The sequence below is a fragment of the Pezoporus wallicus genome, unplaced genomic scaffold, assembly GCF_028554395.1.
Source record: "Pezoporus wallicus isolate ANWC-B61680 ecotype Strahan unplaced genomic scaffold, APGP_CSIRO_Pwel_v1 contig_14377, whole genome shotgun sequence".
In the NCBI taxonomy this organism is placed as follows: domain Eukaryota; kingdom Metazoa; phylum Chordata; class Aves; order Psittaciformes; family Psittacidae; genus Pezoporus; species Pezoporus wallicus.
The window spans coordinates 37,275-57,405 of record NW_026640254.1 but is presented as its reverse complement, the minus strand read 5'-3'; the positions used below and the strand labels follow the sequence as shown (position 1 = coordinate 57,405).

The 20,131-nt window shown below is 60.4% G+C and overlaps 2 protein-coding genes across 2 annotated transcripts; both read right to left on the bottom strand.

The window, feature by feature from the left end:
• Positions 1 to 1,551: 1,551 nt before the first annotated feature.
• LOC130604064 (cobalamin binding intrinsic factor-like) lies at positions 1,552 to 7,603 on the bottom strand (the record flags this gene model as incomplete). The annotated part of the gene is made up of 9 exons (XM_057418321.1): positions 7,577 to 7,603; positions 7,257 to 7,329; positions 6,984 to 7,163; positions 6,764 to 6,907; positions 5,072 to 5,215; positions 4,809 to 4,984; positions 4,516 to 4,732; positions 4,321 to 4,465; positions 1,552 to 1,670 (listed from the first exon to the last, which is right to left on the bottom strand). Coding segments are annotated over exons 1-9 (1,225 nt in total), but the record flags the coding sequence as incomplete, so codon positions are not given.
• Positions 7,604 to 9,106: 1,503 nt separating this feature from the next.
• Positions 9,107 to 12,378, bottom strand: LOC130604065 (membrane-spanning 4-domains subfamily A member 12-like). The gene is made up of 7 exons (XM_057418322.1): positions 12,208 to 12,378; positions 11,876 to 11,995; positions 11,553 to 11,609; positions 11,175 to 11,306; positions 10,016 to 10,129; positions 9,840 to 9,923; positions 9,107 to 9,181 (listed from the first exon to the last, which is right to left on the bottom strand). The coding sequence occupies exons 1-7, from the start codon at positions 12,295 to 12,297 to the stop codon at positions 9,161 to 9,163; spliced, it is 618 nt and encodes a 205-aa protein (XP_057274305.1). The 5' UTR covers positions 12,298 to 12,378; the 3' UTR covers positions 9,107 to 9,160.
• Positions 12,379 to 20,131: the final 7,753 nt, after the last annotated feature.

Genomic DNA, 20,131 nt, shown 5'->3' with positions numbered 1-20,131 from the left:
TGGATCCCACCCCATGGGAGCAGCTCCTATACCAGCACCCATTCCATGGATCCATTCCAATGGATCCTCTTGCCCTGATGTTGAGCCAACCCAATGGATCCCACCCCATGGGAGCAGCTCCCATCCCACCTCCCATTCCATGGATCCATTCCAATGGATCCTCTTGCCCTGGGGCTCAGCCAACCCAATGGATCCCACCCCATGGGAGCAGCTCACATCCCACCTCCCATTCCATGGATCCATTCCAATGGATCCTCTTGCCCTGGGGCTGAGCAAACCCAATGGATCCCACCCCATGGGAGCAGCTCCCATCCCACCTCCCATTCCATGGATCCATTCAATGGATCCTCTTGTCCTGATGTTGAGCCAACCCAATGGATCCCACCCCATGGGAGCAGCTCCCATCCCACCTCCCATTCCATGGATCCATTCCAATGGATCCTCTTGCCCTGATGTTGAGCCAACCCAATGGATCCCACCCCATGGGAGCAGCTCCCATACCATAAAACCATATGATCGATGGATCCATTCCAATGGATCCTCTTGCCCTGATGTTGAGCCAACCCAATGGATCCCACCCCATGGGAGCAGCTCCCATCCCACCTCCCATTCCATGGATCCATTCCAATGGATCCTCTTGCCCTGGGGCTCAGCCAACCCAATGGATCCCACCCCATGGGAGCAGCTCCCATCCCACCTCCCATTCCATGGATCCATTCAATGGATCCTCTTGTCCTGATGTTGAGCCAACCCAATGGATCCCACCCCATTGGAGCAGCTCCCATTCCATAAATCCATATGATCGATGGATCCATTCCAATGGATCCTCTTGCCCTGGGGCTGAGCCAACCCAATGGATCCCACCCCATGGGAGCAGCTCCCATCCCACCTCCCATTCCATGGATCCATTCAATGGATCCTCTTGTCCTGATGTTGAGCCAACCCAATGGATCCCACCCCATGGGAGCAGCTCCCATCCCAGCACCCATTCCATGGATCCATTCCAATGGATCCTCTTGCCCTGGGGCTGAGCCAACCCAATGGATCCCACCCCATTGGAGCAGCTCCCATTCCATAAATCCATATGATCGATGGATCCATTCCAATGGATCCTCTTGCCCTGATGTTGAGCCAACCCAATGGATCCCACCCCATGGGAGCAGCTCCTATCCCAGCACCCATTCCATGGATCCATTCCAATGGATCCTCTTGCCCTGATGTTGAGCCAACCCAATGGATCCCACCCCATTGGAGCAGCTCCCATCCCACCTCCCATTCCATGGATCCATTCCAATGGATCCTCTTGCCCTGATGTTGAGCCAACCCAATGGATCCCACCCCATGGGAGCAGCTCCCATCCCACCTCCCATTCCATGGATCCATTCCAATGGATCCTCTTGCCCTGGGGCTGAGCCAACCCAATGGATCCCACCCCATGGGAGCAGCTCCCATCCCACCTCCCATTCCATGGATCCATTCCAATGGATCCTCTTGCCCTGGGGCTGAGCCAACCCAATGGATCCCACCCCATTGGAGCAGCTCCCATCCCACCTTCCTGCAGAGCATCGCTGCCGCTGAGGAACCGCCAGTACGTCCGATCCGCGGCGCTCCCGGCCAGCCCATGGATGGACACCACCATGATCCCCCAGGACGTCTGCTCGGTCTGGAAGCTTCCACAGAGGCACATAGGGGAACCTGCCCCTAAACCCCTTGGGCCCTCCCCTATGGAGGCTCTAGGGCTCACCTATAGACTTATAGGTCACACCTATAGACTTATAGGTCACCTACGGGGTCTATAGGTCTCATGTATAGAGTTATAGGTCTCAACTATAGAATCTATAGGTCTCATCTATAGAGTGATAGGTCTCACCTGTAGCATCTATAGGCCTCCCCTATAGAGTTATAGCTCTCACCTATAGAACCTATAAGTTTCACCTATCGAGTTATAGGTCACCTATGGAGTCTATAGGCCTCCCCTATAGAATTATAGGCCTCACCTATAGGATCTATAGGTCTCCCCTATAGCATTATAGGCCTCACCTATAGCCTCTATAGGCCTCCCCTATAGCCCCTCTAGGTCTCCCCTATAGCATCATAGGCCTCCCCTATAGAATCTATAGGTCTCCCCTATAGCATCATAGGCCTCCCCTATAGAATCTATAGGTCTCCCCTATAGCATCATAGGCCTCCCCTATAGAATCTATAGGTCTCCCCTATAGCATTATAGGCCTCCCCTATAGCCCCTCTAGGTCTCCCCTATAGCCCCTCTAGGTCTCCCCTATAGCATCATAGGCCTCCCCATAGAATCTATAGGTCTCCCCTATAGCATCATAGGCCTCACCTATAGAATCTATAGGTCTCCCCTACAGCATCATAGGCCTCCCCTATAGCCCCTCTAGGCCTCCCCTTACAGCATCATAGGCCTCCCCTATGGAATCTATAGGTATCCCCTACAGCATCATAGGCCTCCCCTATGGAATCTATAGGTCTCCCCTACAGCATCATAGGCCTCACCTATAGAATCTATAGGTCTCCCCTACAGCATCATAGGCCTCCCCTATAGAATCTATAGGTCTCCCCTACAGCATCATAGGCCTCCCCTATAGAATCTATAGGTCTGCCCTACAGCATCATAGGCCTCACCTATAGAATCTATAGGTCTGCCCTACAGCATCATAGGCCTCACCTATGGAATCTATAGGTCTCCCCTACAGCATCATAGGCCTCACCTATAGAATCTATAGGTCTCCCCTACAGCATCATAGGCCTCACCTATAGAATCTATAGGTCTCCCCTACAGCATCATAGGCCTCACCTATAGAATCTATAGGTCTCCCCTACAGCATCATAGGCCTCACCTATAGAATCTATAGGTCTCCCCTATAGCATCATAGGCCTCACCTATAGAATCTATAGGTCTCCCCTACAGCATCACAGGCCTCACCTATAGAATCTATAGGCCTCCCCTACAGCATCATAGGCCTCCCCTACAGAATCTATAGGTCTCCCCTACAGCATCACAGGCCTCCCCTATAGAATCTATAGGTCTCCCCTACAGCATCACAGGCCTCACCTATAGAATCTATAGGTCTCCCCTACAGCATCATAGGCCTCACCTATAGAATCTATAGGTCTCCCCTATAGCATCATAGGCCTCACCTATAGAATCTATAGGTCTCCCCTACAGCATCACAGGCCTCACCTATAGAATCTATAGGTCTCCCCTATAGCATCATAGGCCTCACCTGTAGAATCTATAGGTCTCCCCTACAGCATCATAGGCCTCACCTATAGAATCTATAGGCCTCCCCTATAGCATCATAGGCCTCACCTATAGAATCTATAGGTCTCCCCTACAGCATCATAGGCCTCACCTATAGAATCTATAGGTCTCCCCTACAGCATCACAGGCCTCACCTATGGAATCTATAGGTCTCCCCTACAGCATCATAGGCCTCCCCTACAGAATCTATAGGTCTCCCCTACAGCATCATAGGCCTCACCTATAGAATCTATAGGTCTCCCCTACAGCATCATAGGCCTCACCTATAGAATCTATAGGTCTCCCCTACAGCATCACAGGCCTCACCTATAGAATCTATAGGTCTCCCCTACAGCATCACAGGCCTCACCTATAGAATCTATAGGTCTCCCCTACAGCATCACAGGCCTCACCTATAGAATCTATAGGTCTCCCCTACAGCATCACAGGCCTCACCTATAGAATCTATAGGTCTCCCCTACAGCATCACAGGCCTCACCTATAGAATCTATAGGTCTCCCCTACAGCATCACAGGCCTCACCTATAGAATCTATAGGTCTCCCCTACAGCATCACAGGCCTCACCTATAGAATCTATAGGTCTCCCCTACAGCATCACAGGCCTCACCTATAGAATCTATAGGTCTCCCCTACAGCATCACAGGCCTCATCTATAGAATCTATAGGTCTCCCCTACAGCATCACAGGCCTCACCTATAGAATCTATAGGTCTCCCCTACAGCATCACAGGCCTCACCTATAGAATCTATAGGTCTCCCCTACAGCATCACAGGCCTCACCTATAGAATCTATAGGTCTCCCCTACAGCATCACAGGCCTCACCTATGGAATCTATAGATCTCCCCTACAGCATCACAGGCCTCACCTATAGAATCTATAGGTCTCCCCTACAGCATCACAGGCCTCCCCTATAGAATCTATAGGTCTCCCCTACAGCATCACAGGCCTCACCTATGGAATCTATAGGTCTCCCCTACAGCATCATAGGCCTCACCTATAGAATCTATAGGTCTCCCCTACAGCATCACAGGCCTCACCTATAGACCTCGGGGTTCTCCTCGGCCGCTGCCTCCATGACCTGCAGCAGCGTGGAGCCGGCGGGGACGCGCACGGCGGTGCTGAAGCCGAAGGGCTTTCCCTGGAGGCGGTTGGTGACGGAGAACAGCACGGTGATGGGCTCCGCTGCCGGGGATGCGGGTTACGGGGCGGCACCGGGGATGCGGAGCAGGAGCATCCCTCCCCTTGGGGACCAGCGGTACCTGCGGCTGCGGGCGCGCGCCGGGAGGAGCAACCCGCGCTCGCCGCGTCCAGGTAGGTCCTGCCCAGCAGCGCGGGCACGAGCTGGGCGATGGCCGTGGGCAGCTGGAAGCGATGCTCGGACACCGCGGCCACGGCTTGGGAGCAATCCCATCGCCGAGGGGCGTAAAAGGCCCCTGCGGATTGCAGCGCCTGCGGAGCACGCGGGGAATGGTGGGGCCGCGGTCGCGGATGCCGGTGGGGTCCGTCCCACGCCGGCCCCGTGTACCTGCATGGCCAGCCCCATGCTGTAGATGTTCCCTATGAGGCCGCCGCTCTGCTCCTGCTCGTCCAGGAAGGCGATGGTGACCTCGGCCACAGCCTCTCGGAGCAGGTCCCGCACGTCCTCCAGGTCCGTGCGCCCATGGGTGCACACCAGCGCCAGCACCGCCATGGCCCGGGTGTCTGGGACATTTCCCCCCCCCCACCACCGTCACCATCGGGATGTGTGGGGCTGGCAGAGGGGGGTGCAATGGGGCTGGGGGCGCTCACCCACGGAGAGGGGGCTGGAGGGGCTCAGCAGCTCCTTGGCCAGCTCCACGGAGGCCTCTTGGTAGCCGCCAACCCCGGCCAGGCACAGGCTGAGGGCGTCCAGGCTGACGCTGTAAAGGGTGGTCCTGGGGACACCTTCGACCTCTGCAGGGGGAATGTGGGGTGGGGATGGGGGGCGATGGGGGGTGATGGGGGGGGTGGCGAGGAGATGGATGATGATGGGAAAATGATGGGGGGATGACAGAGGATGATGGGGGGTGATGGGGAGGTGATGGGGAGGTGATGGGGAGGCAATGGGGATGATGGGGAGGTGATGGGGAGGTGATGGGGAATGATGGGGAGATGATGGGGTGGCAATGGGGATGTGATAGGGATGATAGGGAATGATGGGGATGAGGGGGAGGTAACGGGGAGGTGATGTGGATAAGGGGGAATGATGGGGAAATGATGAGGAGGTGATGGGGATGATGGTGAATGATGGGGATGATGGGGAGGTGATGGGGAGGTGATGGGGAGGTGATGGGAGGTGATGGGATGATGGGGAGGTGATGGGGAGGCAATGGGGATGTGATAGGGATGATGGGGAGATGATGGGGATGATAGGGAATGATGAGGATGAGGGGGAGGTAACGGGGAGGTGATGTGGATAAGGGGGAATGATGGGGAGGTGATGAGGAGGTGATGGGGATGATGGTGAATGATGGGGATGATGGGGAGGTGATGGGGATGATGGTGAATGATGGGGATGATGGGGATGATGGGGAGGTGATGGGGAGATGATGGGGAGGTGATGGGGAGGTGATGGGAGGTGATGGGGATGATGGGGAGGTGATGGGGAAGTGATGGGGAGATGACGGGGAGGCAATGGGGATGATGGGGAGGTGATGGTGATGATGGGGAATGATGGGAAGATGATGGGGAGGTGATGGGGAGATGATGGGGAGGCAATGGGGATGATGGGGAATGATGGGGAGGTGATGGGAGGTGATGGGGAGGTGATGGGGAATGATGGGGAGGTGATGGGGAGGTCATGGGGATGTGATAGGGATGATGGGGAGGTGATGGGGAATGATGGGGAGGTGATGGGGAGGTAATGGGGATGTGATAGGGATGATGGGGAGATGATGGGGATGATAGGGAATGATGAGGATGAGGGGGAGGTAACGGGGAGGTGATGTGGATAAGGGCGAATGATGGGGAGGTGATGGGAAGGTGATAGGAGGTGATGGGGGGTAATGGAGAGGTGATGGGAGGTGATGGGAGTTGGTGGGAGGTGATGGGGAATGATGGGGATGGTGAGGAGGTGATGGGGATGATGGGGAGATGATGGGGGGAAGATGGAGGTGATGGAGGTGAGGGAGATGATGGGGATGATGGGGATAATGAGGAAGTGATGGGGAGATGATGGGGGTGATCAGGGATGTTGGGGGGAGAGGATGGGGAGGTGATGGGGGACGACAGGGAGATGACGGGGGGGCAATGTAGAGATGATGATGGGGAGAGGACGGGGAGAGGATGGGGAGGTGATGGGGGATGATGGGGAGCCAATGTGGGGACGATGGGGAGATGACGGGGGGGCAATGTAGAGGAGATGATGACGGAGAGAGGACGGGGAGAGGATGGGGAGGTGCTGGGGACGCAGGCAGGAGGCAGCCCCGGTGTGTCCCCCCCCCCCCCAACATCCCACCCTACCCATGTTGGCCAGCTCCCCGTCGGTCGCCTGCTGCAGGATGCGGAGCAGGTCAACGCTCAGCCCCAGGGCCTGGACCTGCTGCGGGTCCTGGCAGGAGGAGAGGAAGGCGAGCACGAGCAGAGCCACCTCCCCCGAGGCCATGTCTGTGGGGACAGGGGGATCGGAGCGGTACCACCAGGCCCTATGGGATGCGGGGAGCATCCCCTGCCCCGTTCCTACCTTTCGGGGCCCTCTTCACCGCCTCCTCCTTCAGCTGCTGGAGCAGCAGCTTCTGCGCTTCCCTGCTGGAGGAGCCGGCCAGGTTCAGGGCCAGGAGGACGCTGGGGTTGGGGCTCGCATCCTCCAGCACGGAGCCCTCCAAGCGCTGCAGCAGCTCCGACACCAGCGCCTGTGGGGCCGCTGTGGGGAGAGAGGGGCTGGGGGTCACCGGCCCCCCCCCCCCCCCAAAACAGGGTCCCGGGGCCCCTTATGGCTCCTGGGCGCCGCACTCACCGCAGCCCTGAGCCCATGGGGCACCCAGCAGGGCCAGCAGGACGCCGAGGGACAAAGGCACATGGAGCATCCTCTGGGGCCAGAGCAGCGCTCTCGGCTGCCCAAGCCTCCTTGGTTCCTTATAACAGGTCCCGGTGCCCTTTCCCGGTCACCTTCCCGTAGCCACCGTGTCACCGCCAGGCACCGCCGGCTTATCTGGGTCCCTGGGCTGGGTGCTGGCTGCGGGCACTGGGATTTTCCATTGGAGGTCATTGGGAAGGAGCAGTGGAACCGTGGGGTGGGGTGGGATGAAGGGAGCTTAAAACTCCTCCAGCTCCAACCCTGGAGCAGGGGGCTCCAAGCCCCATGGTCCTTGAACACTGCCAGGGATGGGGCAGCCACAGCTTCTCTGGGCACCCTGTGCCAGCGCCTCAGCACCCTCACAGGGAAGAGCTTCTGCCTCAGAGCTCATCTCAGTCTCCTCAACCTCGGGCAGGTTAAAGCCATTCCCCTTGGCCTGTCCCTACATCCCTTGTCCCAAGCCCCTCTCCAGGTTTCCTGCAGCCCCTTCAGGCACTGGAGCTGCTCTCAGGTCTCCCCTTCAGGAGCCCCTCGCACCATCCCCATGTCCCCCCTCTGGGCTCTCTCAAGCAGAGCCCATCCCTGTTCGGATGCCCCCAGCTCCGCAGGGGCTCCGTGCACGGCTCCAGGCTCACACGGGGCTGGTTCTGCTCCGGGCCTTTCCTCCTCAACCTGCTCATGATTATTGCAGAGGCAGGACCAGAAATAACCGGGAGCGAGTGAATAATCCATGAGCCTGGGCAGGGCAGGGGGGAAACAAGGCAGGACCCATCCAACACAACCCAGAGCCCAAGGGCTGGCTCCAACAACAGCCCTGACCCTGCTCTGGGGCTGGAGATGGGCTTCGTCCCCAAGGAACGGGATAAATCCCACCTTAAGGCACCAACAACGCACCAGGGGCTCGCTCCTCCCCTCCCCTCCAGCCCCAGCTTTTGGGATGCGACAGCAATACCGCGCTTCCTCAGCGCGGTGGAGGATGCTCATCACCACCCCTGCAGGGTGCTCAAGGATGGAGCTCCCGAACGAGCTCTTTAGAGGCAAAAAAAAACCCTTTTCTGGTTAAAAAGAGCTCAGGAATCTCCATTTCCAACCCCAAAATGAGGGATTGTTGCGGGGTTGCATCACTGGTGATGCTCAGGAGGTGATGCTCAACCCGCTGCAGCCCCATGGGTTGAGCATCATCAGGTGTCCCTGCGTCAGCCCAAGGAGCGGTCCTGGTGGAGCTGCTGCCACCACCACCCTTGCCATTGGCTTCCCAGCTGCTCCAGCAGCCCTGGAACGATTTCAAGGCTGGAATAGGGTGGAAGAATCCCTTAGGAGCAGAGGCGGTGCGCAGGGACCTTCATCTCACCCTCCCCAATGGGACCAGCCGGGCACCGAAGACCCCTAAAGCCCCACAGCGGGTTTGGGGAGGGAAGTGAAGCTTCTGCGTTGAGGTAACCCCAAAAGAGGAGCCACAAACCCAGAGAGAGCCTTTATTCCAAAGAGGAAGGGAAGCCGAGGGGTCCGAGCCGAGGAAGATGCTCTGGCTCCCAGCACACGTTGGGATCTCTCCATGAGCACCAAGGAGGCCCTGAGCCCCAACAGGGTACTTATAGGCAGAACCACCCCATGGAGCCCCCAGACAACCCCTGGGGAAGCAGCCAGCAAGCAAAGAGCCCCCCCCTCCCTTCTTTCCCCTCACCTCGAGGCCTGAAGCAATGGGGAGGGGAATTGGGGGGTGCTTGCTGGCTTGGGGAGCAGGGAGCAGCGCACCCCAGCCTGCAGCGCGGTGGGAGGAGGATGCTGTGGGGCCGGGGATGGAGACAGGACCCACACCGATGTCCTCGTGGGCCAGCACCGGGTTAGACCTCGGGAGCAGCGAGCTGCAAAGGAAGCCAAGAGGTGGGAGATGGGGCTTGGGTGAGCCCCCGGCACCCACCACCCCATGGGGACTCCGGCTCCCTGCGCCCGGCAGCGAGTGCAGAGCATCGAGGGCAAGGTGCTGGAGTGATCCCTGGGGATGGGGGGACATGCAAGGGTTGGATGCTGCTCCTGGGAGCCAGCAGCAGAGCTGGGGCTGGGCTAAATGGGGTTGGACCTGCTCCGAACTGGGGCTTTGCTCTGCTTCTACGTGGGGTTTGCTCTGCTCATACATGGGGTTTGCTCTGCTCCTCCATGGGGTTTGCTCTGCTCCTCCATGGGGTTTGCTCTGCTCCTCCATGGGGTTTGCCCTGCTCCGCCATGGGGTTTGCTCTGCTCCTCCATGGGGTTTGCTCTGCTCCTCCATGGGGTTTGCTCTGCTCCTCCATGGGGTTTGCTCTGCTCCCCCATGGGGTTTGCTCTGCTCATACATGGGGTTTGCTCTGCTCCTCCATGGGGTTTGCTCTGCTTCTATATTGGGTTGGCTCTGCTCCTCCATGGGGTTTGCTCTGCTCCTCCATGGGGTTTGCTCTGCTCCTCCATGGGCTTTGCTCTGCTCCCCCATGGGCTTTGCTCTGCTCCCCCATGGGGCTCCCCGTGCTCCGTGGGGCTGGAGCTCACCTCGGTGTAGCTGGGGGGCTGCGGCATCTCAGCCGATGGGGCTGCCAGGTCCACCCGCGTGGTGCTGGGCACGATCAGCATGGACTGGGGGGGGACACACGAAACAAGGGGGTAAAGCAGCGCTATGGGTCCAGACAGGGCTCAGCCCCCAACTTGCCCTGCACCCCCTGCCCTACCTCATTGGAGCTGAGGCGAGTGGCCCTGCACCAGAAGTTCGCCGTGGCCACGGCGATGCAGAACTCGAGGATGGTGAAGATGAGCAGCACGATGGAGATCCCGTTCCCTGCGAGCTCCAGGGTGGGGGGAAAACCTCCTCAAGGAGGAGGAATCCCCATGGAACCCATCCCACCCCATAGATTGGGGCTCCCTTCACCCCACGGCCCGCCCCAAGGGGTACCAAGGAGCCCTCCGCCTCGCTGCTTTGATGGCTTTTGGGGCGCTTCCAGCCTGAGTCATCGCCCGCAAATAGGGCAGGAAGGCGGCGCGGCGCCGGCAGCCGGCTCCGGGCAGGGCCATGGCTCTCCCCCCCCCCACAACCAGCCCCATAGAGCAGCGTGGAACAGCGCCCTCCCCTCCCGAAGGGGTGGAGAAGGGAGAAGGGAATGGATTCAAGGGGAAGAAGAGCCTGGAAAAGCACACACACACCCCCATATCCCAGGAACCGGTCGGGAAGGATCCAGGAGGATAAAGAACGGGAGAAGGGGATGCTCCCCAACGGCAGAGGGGCTTGGAAAAGCTCCCCGTTTCCCAGGAAGGGGTCAGGAAACCTCCAGGAGGGATAGAGAAGGGGGAGAAAGGGATGTTCCCAAAGGAGGAGCCTGGAAAACCTTCCCCCATGTCCCAGGAAAGGCTCAGGAAGCATTCAAAGGGATGCAGAAGGGGGGAAAAGGATGTTCCCAAAAGGAAAAGGAGCCTGGAAAAGCCTCTCATGTCCTAGGAAAGGCTCAGGAAGCATTCAAAGGGATGCAGAGGGGGGAAAGGGATGTTCCCAAAAGGAAAAGGAGCCTGGAAAAGCCTCTCATGTCCCAGGAAAGGCTCAGGAAGCATTCAAAGGGATGCAGAAGGGGGGAAGGGGATGTTCTCAAAAGGAAAAGGAGCCTGGAAAAGCCTCTCATGTCCCAGGAGAGGCTCAGGAAGGGATGGAGAAGGGAGAAAGGGATGTCCCCAAAAGGCAGAGGGGCCGGGAAAGGTCCCCTATTCCCCAGGAAAGGCTCAGGAAGGGATGGAGAAGGGATGCGGAAGGGGGAAAAGGATGCTCCCAAAAGGCTTCTACCCGGGTTCAGGCAGGTCCGGGCTAGAAGCAAAGGGGGGCCCAGGCTGTGCCCCCCCACCTACCAGGACCAAGTAGCCGTAGTAGTTGAAGCCGGAGTGATAGAGCCCGTTGAGGTTGAGGTCCACGATGAAGGCTACGATGCCCAGGAGGGCGAAGATGGCGCTGATGATGTTCATGGTCTGGCTGCCCTTCACCTGCGGGCGCAGAGGGGCTTTGGGGGCAGCGCAGGGATGTGGGGCGGCCCCAGACCCCATAGGGACACCCATCACTGTGGGTCTATGTCAGGGTAACAGCAAGGCGGGGGGGGGGGGTTGATCCTTTCCTTCCTTCCCATTGCCAGGAATACTCCTGCGAAAGGCTTTGCCCTGATGGGGTTTGGGGCTGCTCCCCCCCCCCCCCCCCAATCCTGCACCCACTTTGGGGTGCCCAGCACCACTCACCGCACACTCTGTGGGGCTCTTCTCTGCCCCGATGGACAGACAGCCCGAGATGATGAACTGCCAAAAGGGGAGAGGGGAGGGGGGGACCACAGTGAAACACGGCCATGGTCACCCCAAATACCACCCCCACCACCACCACCCCAGCATCAGCGACCCATAGGGTCCTGGGGGCACGGTGAGCTCATTGCGTGCTGTTAGGCATTGACTTTGAAAGCCTTCTCCCTGGGAGGACCGGGATGGCGGCGGGCACCATTCCCAACGGGAATCCCTGCCGGTGGGCATCATTCCCGGTGGGAATCCCTCCCCGTCCCCACACTACGCACGGACACGCCGCCCAGGAAAGGGATCTCTCCGATGACGAAGACGGAGGTGTAGACGTTGGTGAGCGTGGTGAGGACGATCCCGAAGCCGATGTGCATGAAGCCGGTCATGATTTGGATGGTCTATGGGATAGCGCCGGGATAGAGCGGGAGCAAGCCATACAAACACCCCCCCCCCCCTTCCCGCATCCCGGGATGGGGGTCCCCTTGTCCCCAAGCTGGAGCATTGCAAAGGGGATGAGCAGGAGGGGGTAGAAACCCTCGGGAATGAGGCAGAAACAGCGGGAATGGGGCAGGGAAAGGATTCCCCGGGAATTGCCCCCCCCCGGACTCACCCCCATGACTCGGTTCTTGCCCTTGGGCAGGGTCTCGGCCGTGTACATCACTGCGCGGCTGCCGAGCCGCAGGCTCCCCATGCCCTGCATGGAAGCGGCGGGGGGGGGGCAAAGGGACGCCCCCTCCCCGGTCCCGGAGCAGCCCCGCTCCCCACCGGGGGCGTTCCTACCCCCCCCCCCCCCCCCCCAATCCCGCGGCCTCGCCCAGCCACGCCCCCCAAGGCCGGGCGCTCATTGGGGGGCCGCGGGTGACGTCAGAGGCTGCGGCACCCCCCCCGGCCACCGCCCAGCCCCATCGCGGACCCCGCCGTCCGGCCGCGCATCACGGGGTGAGCAGGGGATACGGAGCGTATAGGAACGTATAGGAGCATATAGGAACATACAGGACCGTAATGGGGGTGATGGAAGAAGCAGCTCCCCACAACTCTATGGGGTGGGTGGGAGATGCTCACTGGTACCCGCTCCTTAGGGGAAGATGCTCAATGGTACCCGCCCCTTAGGGGAAGATGCTCAGTGGTATCCACTCCCGAGGGGAAGATGCTCAATGGTACCCGCTCCTTAGGGGAAGATGCTCAGTGGTACCCGCTCCTTAGGGGAAGAGGCTCAGTGGTACCCGCTCCTTAGGGGAAGATGCTCAGTGGTACCCACTCCTTAGGGGAAGACGCTCAATGGTACCCGCTCCTTAGGGGAAGATGCTCAGTGGTATCCACTCCTTAGGGGAAGACGCTCAATGGTATCCGCTCCTTAGGGGAAGATGCTCAGTGGTACCCGCTCCTTAGGGGAAGATGCTCACTGCTACCCGCTCCTTAGGGGAAGATGCTCAGTGGTACCCTCTCCTTAGGGGAAGATGCTCAGTGGTACCCACTCCTTAGGGGAAGATGCTCAGTGGTACCCGCTCCTTAGGGGAAGACGCTCAATGGTACCCGCTCCTTAGGGGAAGATGCTCAGTGGTATCCACTCCTTAGGGGAAGACGCTCAATGGTATCCGCTCCTTAGGGGAAGATGCTCAGTGGTACCCGCTCCTTAGGGGAAGATGCTCACTGCTACCCGCTCCTTAGGGGAAGATGCTCAGTGGTACCCTCTCCTTAGGGGAAGATGCTCAGTGGTACCCACTCCTTAGGGGAAGATGCTCAGTGGTACCCGCTCCTTAGAGGAAGATGCTCAGTGGTACCCGCTCCTTAGGGGAAGATGCTCAGTGGTATCCACTCCTTAGGGGAAGACGCTCAATGGTACCCGCTCCTTAGGGGAAGATGCTCAGTGGTATCCACTCCTTAGGGGAAGACGCTCAATGGTATCCGCTCCTTAGGGGAAGATGCTCAGTGGTACCCGCTCCTTAGGGGAAGATGCTCAGTGGCACCCGCTCCTTAGAGGAAGATGCTCAGTGGTACCCGCTCCTTAGGGGAAGATGCTCAGTGGTACCCGCTCCTTAGGGGAAGATGCTCAGTGGCACCCGCTCCTTAGGGGAAGATGCTCAGTGGTACCCGCTCCTTAGAGGAAGATGCTCAGTGGCACCCGCTCCTTAGGGGAAGATGCTCAGTGGTACCCACTCCTTAGGGGAAGAGGCTCAGTGGTACCCGCTCCTTAGGGGAAGAGGCTCAGTGGTACCCACTCCTTAGGGGAAGATGCTCAGTGGTACCCGCTCCTTAGGGGAAGATGCTCAGTGGTACCCACTCCTTAGGGGAAGATGCTCAGTGGTACCCGCTCCTTAGGGGAAGATGCTCAGTGGTACCCGCTCCTTAGGGGAAGATGCTCAGTGGTACCCACTCCTTAGGGGAAGAGGCTCAGTGGTACCCGCTCCTTAGGGGAAGATGCTCAGTGGTACCCACTCCTTAGGGGAAGACGCTCAATGGTACCCGCTCCTTAGGGGAAGATGCTCAGTGGTATCCACTCCTTAGGGGAAGACGCTCAATGGTATCCGCTCCTTAGGGGAAGATGCTCAGTGGTACCCGCTCCTTAGGGGAAGATGCTCACTGCTACCCGCTCCTTAGGGGAAGATGCTCAGTGGTACCCTCTCCTTAGGTGAAGATGCTCAGTGGTACCCGCTCCTTAGAGGAAGATGCTCAGTGGTACCCGCTCCTTAGGGGAAGATGCTCAGTGGTATCCACTCCTTAGGGGAAGATGCTCAGTGGCACCCGCTCCTTAGGGGAAGATGCTCAGTGGTACCCGCTCCTTAGGGGAAGAGGCTCAGTGGTACCCGCTCCTTAGGGGAAGATGCTCAATGGTACCCGCTCCTTAGGGGAAGATGCTCAGTGGTACCCACTCCTTAGGGGAAGATGCTCAGTGGTACCCGCTCCTTAGGGGAAGAGGCTCAGTGGTACCCGCTCCTTAGGGGAAGATGCTCAGTGGTACCCACTCCTTAGGGGAAGATGCTCAGTGGTATCCACTCCCGAGGGGAAGATGCTCAGTGGTACCCGCTCCTTAGGGGAAGATGCTCAGTGGTACCCACCCCGTTGAGGAAGATGCTCAGTGGTACCCTCTCCTTAGGGGAAGATGCTCAGTGGTACCCTCTCCTTAGGGGAAGATGCTCAGACCCCATCCCCCAGCACACACATAGGAAAGGATGCTTGACAAAAGCTATTCCCCGAAGTGTTTTGTGCCCCCCCCCGAAAAGCTCCTGGCTGAGCTACAGCCCCATTTACAGCCCCCCCCCGGCCAAGGCTGTGGTTGCAGGAGCTCAGACAGGAGGGAATAAAGAGAAAATGAAGAAAGCAAAAAGCTCTTTGCAGCCAGTTCCTGGCAGCAAGATCCATCAAGGCCATTAGGCACAAAGCATCTCCTGCCTGAAAGCTGGGGCTGTGGAGAGCATCACGGGGGGGGCTGGATACCCACATTCCCCCACCCCATGGGGGCTTCACACCCTGGCCAATGGGGTCCAGCCAAGAGCTCCATGAACACCCCATGTCAGTACACGAAAGCCCCATGGATGGAGTTGGGGGGCACGAGGGATCACCCCTCCGACCATCCCCCTGCGTCTGGCCTGGGGCCCCCCTACCCAAGCAATCCTGGGGGGGGGTGGGAGAGCACCAAGACCCCTTCAGCCCATCTCCAATGGCAGCTTCAGGCACTGCAGCCCCAAAGCTGAGGTGCCAACAAGCTCCTCCATGGGACAATACCCCCCCCCCCCCCCCCTTCCCCCAGCACCCATGGGTGCATCACCAAAGGATGGAGCTGAAGGACGCTCGCATTTATTCCTATACCAAGGATGCTCACACCACGGCAGGGTCCCCATGAGCATGGGGGGGCCCCATGGCTGCGGTGGGGGCCAGGACCATAGCACTGGGCTCCCCCGGGGCTGCCTCGGGGCCCCCCCTCCTGTTCTCACCCCAGTGCCGCCGCATGGAGCAATAGCAGCCGGTCACGGCCACGGCAACGAGGACGGAGCTCATGGCCACCATGGCCAGTGTGGGGCCAGGGATGGGGAGAGACAGGCCTGTGGGGAGAGCAATGGGGTGAGGGGGGGTGGCAATGGGGCGGGCGGCAATGGGGCAGAGGGGGGGGGCGGCAGTGGGGCAGACGGAGGGGGGCGGCAGTGGGGCAGACGGAGGGGGGCGGCAGCGGGGCAGACGGAGGGGGGCGGCAGCGGGGCAGACGGAGGGGGGCGGCAGTGGGGCAGACGGAGGGGGGCGGCAGTGGGCCAGACGGAGGGGGGCGGCAGTGGGGCAGACGGAGGGGGGCGGCAGTGGGGCAGACGGAGGGGGGCGGCAGTGGGGCAGACGGAGGGGGGCGGCAGTGGGGCAGACGGAGGGGGGCGGCAGTGGGGCAGACGGAGGGGGGCGGCAGTGGGGCAGACGGAGGGGGGCGGCAGGGTCCCCCCCAGCTCCATGGGGCAGCTCACACTCACCCGAGTCCCTGCTCTCGCCCCGCACTATGGGCACCGAGGGGCTGCGAGGTGACGGCTCTGCTGCCCTAGGGAACGCTGTGGGGAGCAGGGATGAGCTGGGAAGAGCTGGGAGCAGCCCCAAGGGGCCGAAGCGGACGGTGGCTTCCCGCAGGAGCGCTGCGAGGAGGAGAGCGTCAGGTCCGGGTATCCCCATGGGGAGCCCGGATCCCACCGTGGGAGCCGAGATCCGCCTCACCTCGGCTGCTGGCGAAGCGCCGGCGCCGGCCCCTGCAGCCGGATGGGGAAGCGCAGCAGGAGCAGCCGGCTCCGTGCCGGGAATGCCAGGAACGGGATACGGGATCATAGGAGCAGGTTCTGCCCACGGTGCTGCCGGCGCCCTCGGCCACGGCCCTCGGGTGGCAGCGGAGATGGAGCTGCAGGGACAAGCACCTTGAGCTGCCCCATAGCTCGGCAGCGAGCATCCCGAGCCCCATAGCACAGACCTGGCTGCCGGAGGCGTTCGGGAAGAGGGAGGTATCCAGCTGGAAGCGGAGGGAGCGGTGCCCGCGCTGGGGCAGGGAACGGCCGAGCAGGCACCTGTGGGGATGGGGACCATGGAACCAATGGGGTTGGGAAGGAGCCTTAAGGGCATCAAGTCCAGCCCCATGGCCACCGCTGAGGGCCTTGGCTATAGGGTCTGGGAGCCCCTCCATGGCCGGTGCCTGCAGCCCTGCCCTGGGCAGCCTGTTCCAATGCCTGAGCACCCTCTGGGGCAGGAATTGTTCCTCAGCTCCATCTAAACCTGCCCTGGTGCAGCTTGAGGCCGTTTCCTCTTGTCCCATCCCTTGTTCCTTGGGAGCAGAGCCCAGCCCCTCCTGGCTCCATCCTCCCATCAGGCATCCCCCCTATGGGACGAGCTGGGCCCTGCTCCTCCATCACTCACCCCTTGTCCATGACCTTGTACCGCGGCCCCGCGCTCGGGGCGGCCTCGCAGTCATCCCCCAGGACCCTCACGGGCAGGATGGGGCCCGTGCTCGCCGATGCCTCCACGTTCAGCAGCTCCCCCCGGCCATAGATGGGCTGCAGCAGGCGGGAGGCCCAGGTCCCTGCATGGTGATGGGTGCCCTGAGCATCCCCCTAAAGGTGCTGGCCAGGCAGGGGGTGTGGGGGGGTCCTGTGCCCCCCCCCATACACATAAAGGGGCTTGGGGTGGGGGGGGTCCCCACTCACTGTCATAGGCATCCAAGGCGAAGCGCAAGCGTCTCCGCTGGGCGACGGTGGAGCCGAAGGGGACCCAAGTGGGGCGGATGGGTCCGGAGGAGACGCTGCCTGTCCTGCACCATGGAGCACCCCATAGGTGACGGGCCCCGGGGACACCCCATTGTGTGCAGGGCACCCCCCCCCGCCCATCGCCCCCTTACCTGGGGTAGTAACAGTCCACGGGCAGGGAGAAGGGCCTGGCGCGAGCCACGGGCCCCATGGCTATGGGGCGGTAGTGGAGGATGTTGCTGTAGTGGATGGTGTTAGGAAGGAGCTGTGGGAAAGGGGGGGGGATCACAACAGGGGTCCCCTCCATGTCCCCAGCACCCCATGCGAAGAGCCAGGTCTCACCCCTCACACAAGGGATGTCCCTATGGATGCTGCCATCATCTCCATAGCAATGGGTCGGAACTTAAGGCCCAACCCATCCCATCCCATGCTTCCATGGAGGCCACCCGACCCGTGGGTGCAGTGACAACGATGGCACAGGCCCCATGGAGGACCCCGTCCCATCCACCCCTAAGAGCTTTCACGCTCACCAGATGCTGCCCCCCCTCCTTTGGGACATGGTCCCGTCCCCCCTTCATCCTACACCCAATGCATCCCTCACCTCCAGTCTGGTCCCGCAGCCCATGAGGGGATGCTCCAGCCGGAAGCCATCCCCATCAGCAGCCGTCACCCCACAGCCAGACCCCAGGGTCAGCTCCCCATGGAGCACACGGGGCCCCAGGAGAGCAGCCGGGACCATCACGGAGATCCGGGTATGGCCACATGTAATGGACACTGCAATGGGAGGGAGCAGAAACAGGGCTGAGCATGGGGGCACCCACATCAACCTCAGGTCAGCCCCATATTGGCTCTTATGGCCATGGGGAAAGGTGGCCCCAGGGGCTGAGCTGCTTCGTGCTGGTGCCCCATGGCACCCGTGTGGTTGTGCTGCTCCTCAAGCATCCCAATGGGGGATGCAGGAGCCAGCCCAGGGCTTCCCTCGCTGCAGATCCAGCTCTGGGGCAGCAGCACAAGAGGGACCTGGAGCTGATGGAGAGAGGCCAGAGGAGGCCATGGAGATGCTGTGAGGGCTGGAGCAGCTCTGCTCTGGAGCCAGGCTGAGAGAGCTGGGCTGGGGCAGCCTGGACAAGAGAAGGCTCCTGAAGGGGAGACCTGAGAGCAGCTCCAGTGCCTGAAGGGGCTGCAGGAAACCTGGAGAGGGGCTTGGGACAAGGGATGTAGGGACAGGCCAAGGGGAATGGCTTGAACCTGCCCGAGGGGAGACTGAGATGAGCTCTGAGGCAGAAGCTCTTCCCTGGGAGGGTGCTGAGGCGCTGGCACAGGGTGCCCAGAGAAGCTGTGGCTGCCCCATCCCTGGCAGTGCTCAAGGGCAGGTTGGACACAGGGGCTTGGAGCAAGCTGCTCCGGTGGAAGGGGTTGGGGTTGGAGCTGGAGGAGCTTTAAGCCCCCTTCATCCCAAACCAGGCTTGGATGCTCAGCCCCAAGGAGCTTGAGGAGGAGACCCTGGTCCTCATCCCCCAGCAGCCATCCATACCCAGAGCCTCGTGTGCCCAAGCTGCAGCCCCAAGGAAGAACAGGAACCAGCATCTCCTGAGAGCCTTCATCGTGAGGAGGAGGAGGAGGAGGAAGAGGAGCAGCTTCCATTGATGGCTTTTACACCTGAGCCAAGGCGGGGGGCGGCTGCAGCTCTGCCAATGGGAGGGCGGGTGGTGGCTGCATCCCTTACTCAGCCCATTGCACACACCTGGGGCCATCTCCTCCTCCTCTTCCTCTTCTTCCTGTCCTTTCTTTCCTTCCTTTCCTTCCTCCCTTTCCTCCTTCTCCTTTTCTTCCTCTTCTTCTTCCTCCTCTTCCCAGGAGCAAACCAAGGGCCCTGCTCCCTCTCCCTGTCCTTGCTCCTTCCCCTGCTCCTTGTCCCTGCCTTGGGGCCGATGGAGAAGGACGGGGTCAATCCCTGCCCTCATCACCCCAAAAGATGCTGGTCCCACACGCAGGGTGATGAGCGCGCCCTCGTGCCACCCTCCCATGGGTCACCTTGGTCCCGAGCACAGGGACTGGTCCCCAGCCTGGAGATCCTGGAGGCTTTATCTCCATGGATAAAGGTGGAGAGCACCAGCATCCCTAGAGCAGGTCTGGGTCCTGTGTCTTGGAAGGATGCTGGAGCCTCGGAGGGGTTTGGGAGGGGGCAAGGAGGAGGCTTCAGGATGGAGAAGATGGAATGGGGCCTGCTCCTCGTGTGATGTGGAGCAGCGAGGGGTGATGGGCTGAGCTGGGCTCTGCATCCCATAATGAGGGAAAAGGGGGAGATGTGGAGCTGAAATGGGGGGGGGGGGGTCCCACCTCACCCCAACAAGGGGAGCCCATGAGCCCATCCCGGGGTGATGCTGCCCTGGGTCCTCTGCTCCCAAAGCATCCCGGTCCTCCTGGGCATCCATCCCCATCCCGACCTGCCGGGATCCCCTTGGATTTAGGGCAGTGGCTGCCTCTTCATCCCCTTCTCCTCCCCTTTTCCCAAGGGTTGCCCCTTGGAGACGGCTCCCTCTGTGGGTCTGGGGGACACAGAGCAGGGATAACGCCCCTGGGGTGGCAGGGATGCAGTGGGGATCCGAGGCTTGGCATCACCGGTGCCCAGGAATTGCTCCGCTTCCCAGGGAAGAGGCGTTCTCCTGGAAGCAGCCCTGTGAGAACCAGGTGGAAGTGAAGCACAAGGCTGGCTTTTGGGGTTCCTATGGGGATGTAAAGCTCTTCCCAGGAAGCAGGGACCTCCTGTGAGCAGCACTGCTCCATCCCAGGCTATTTTCGTTGGAAAAAGCAGGACTTTGGGGCTCGGAAAAG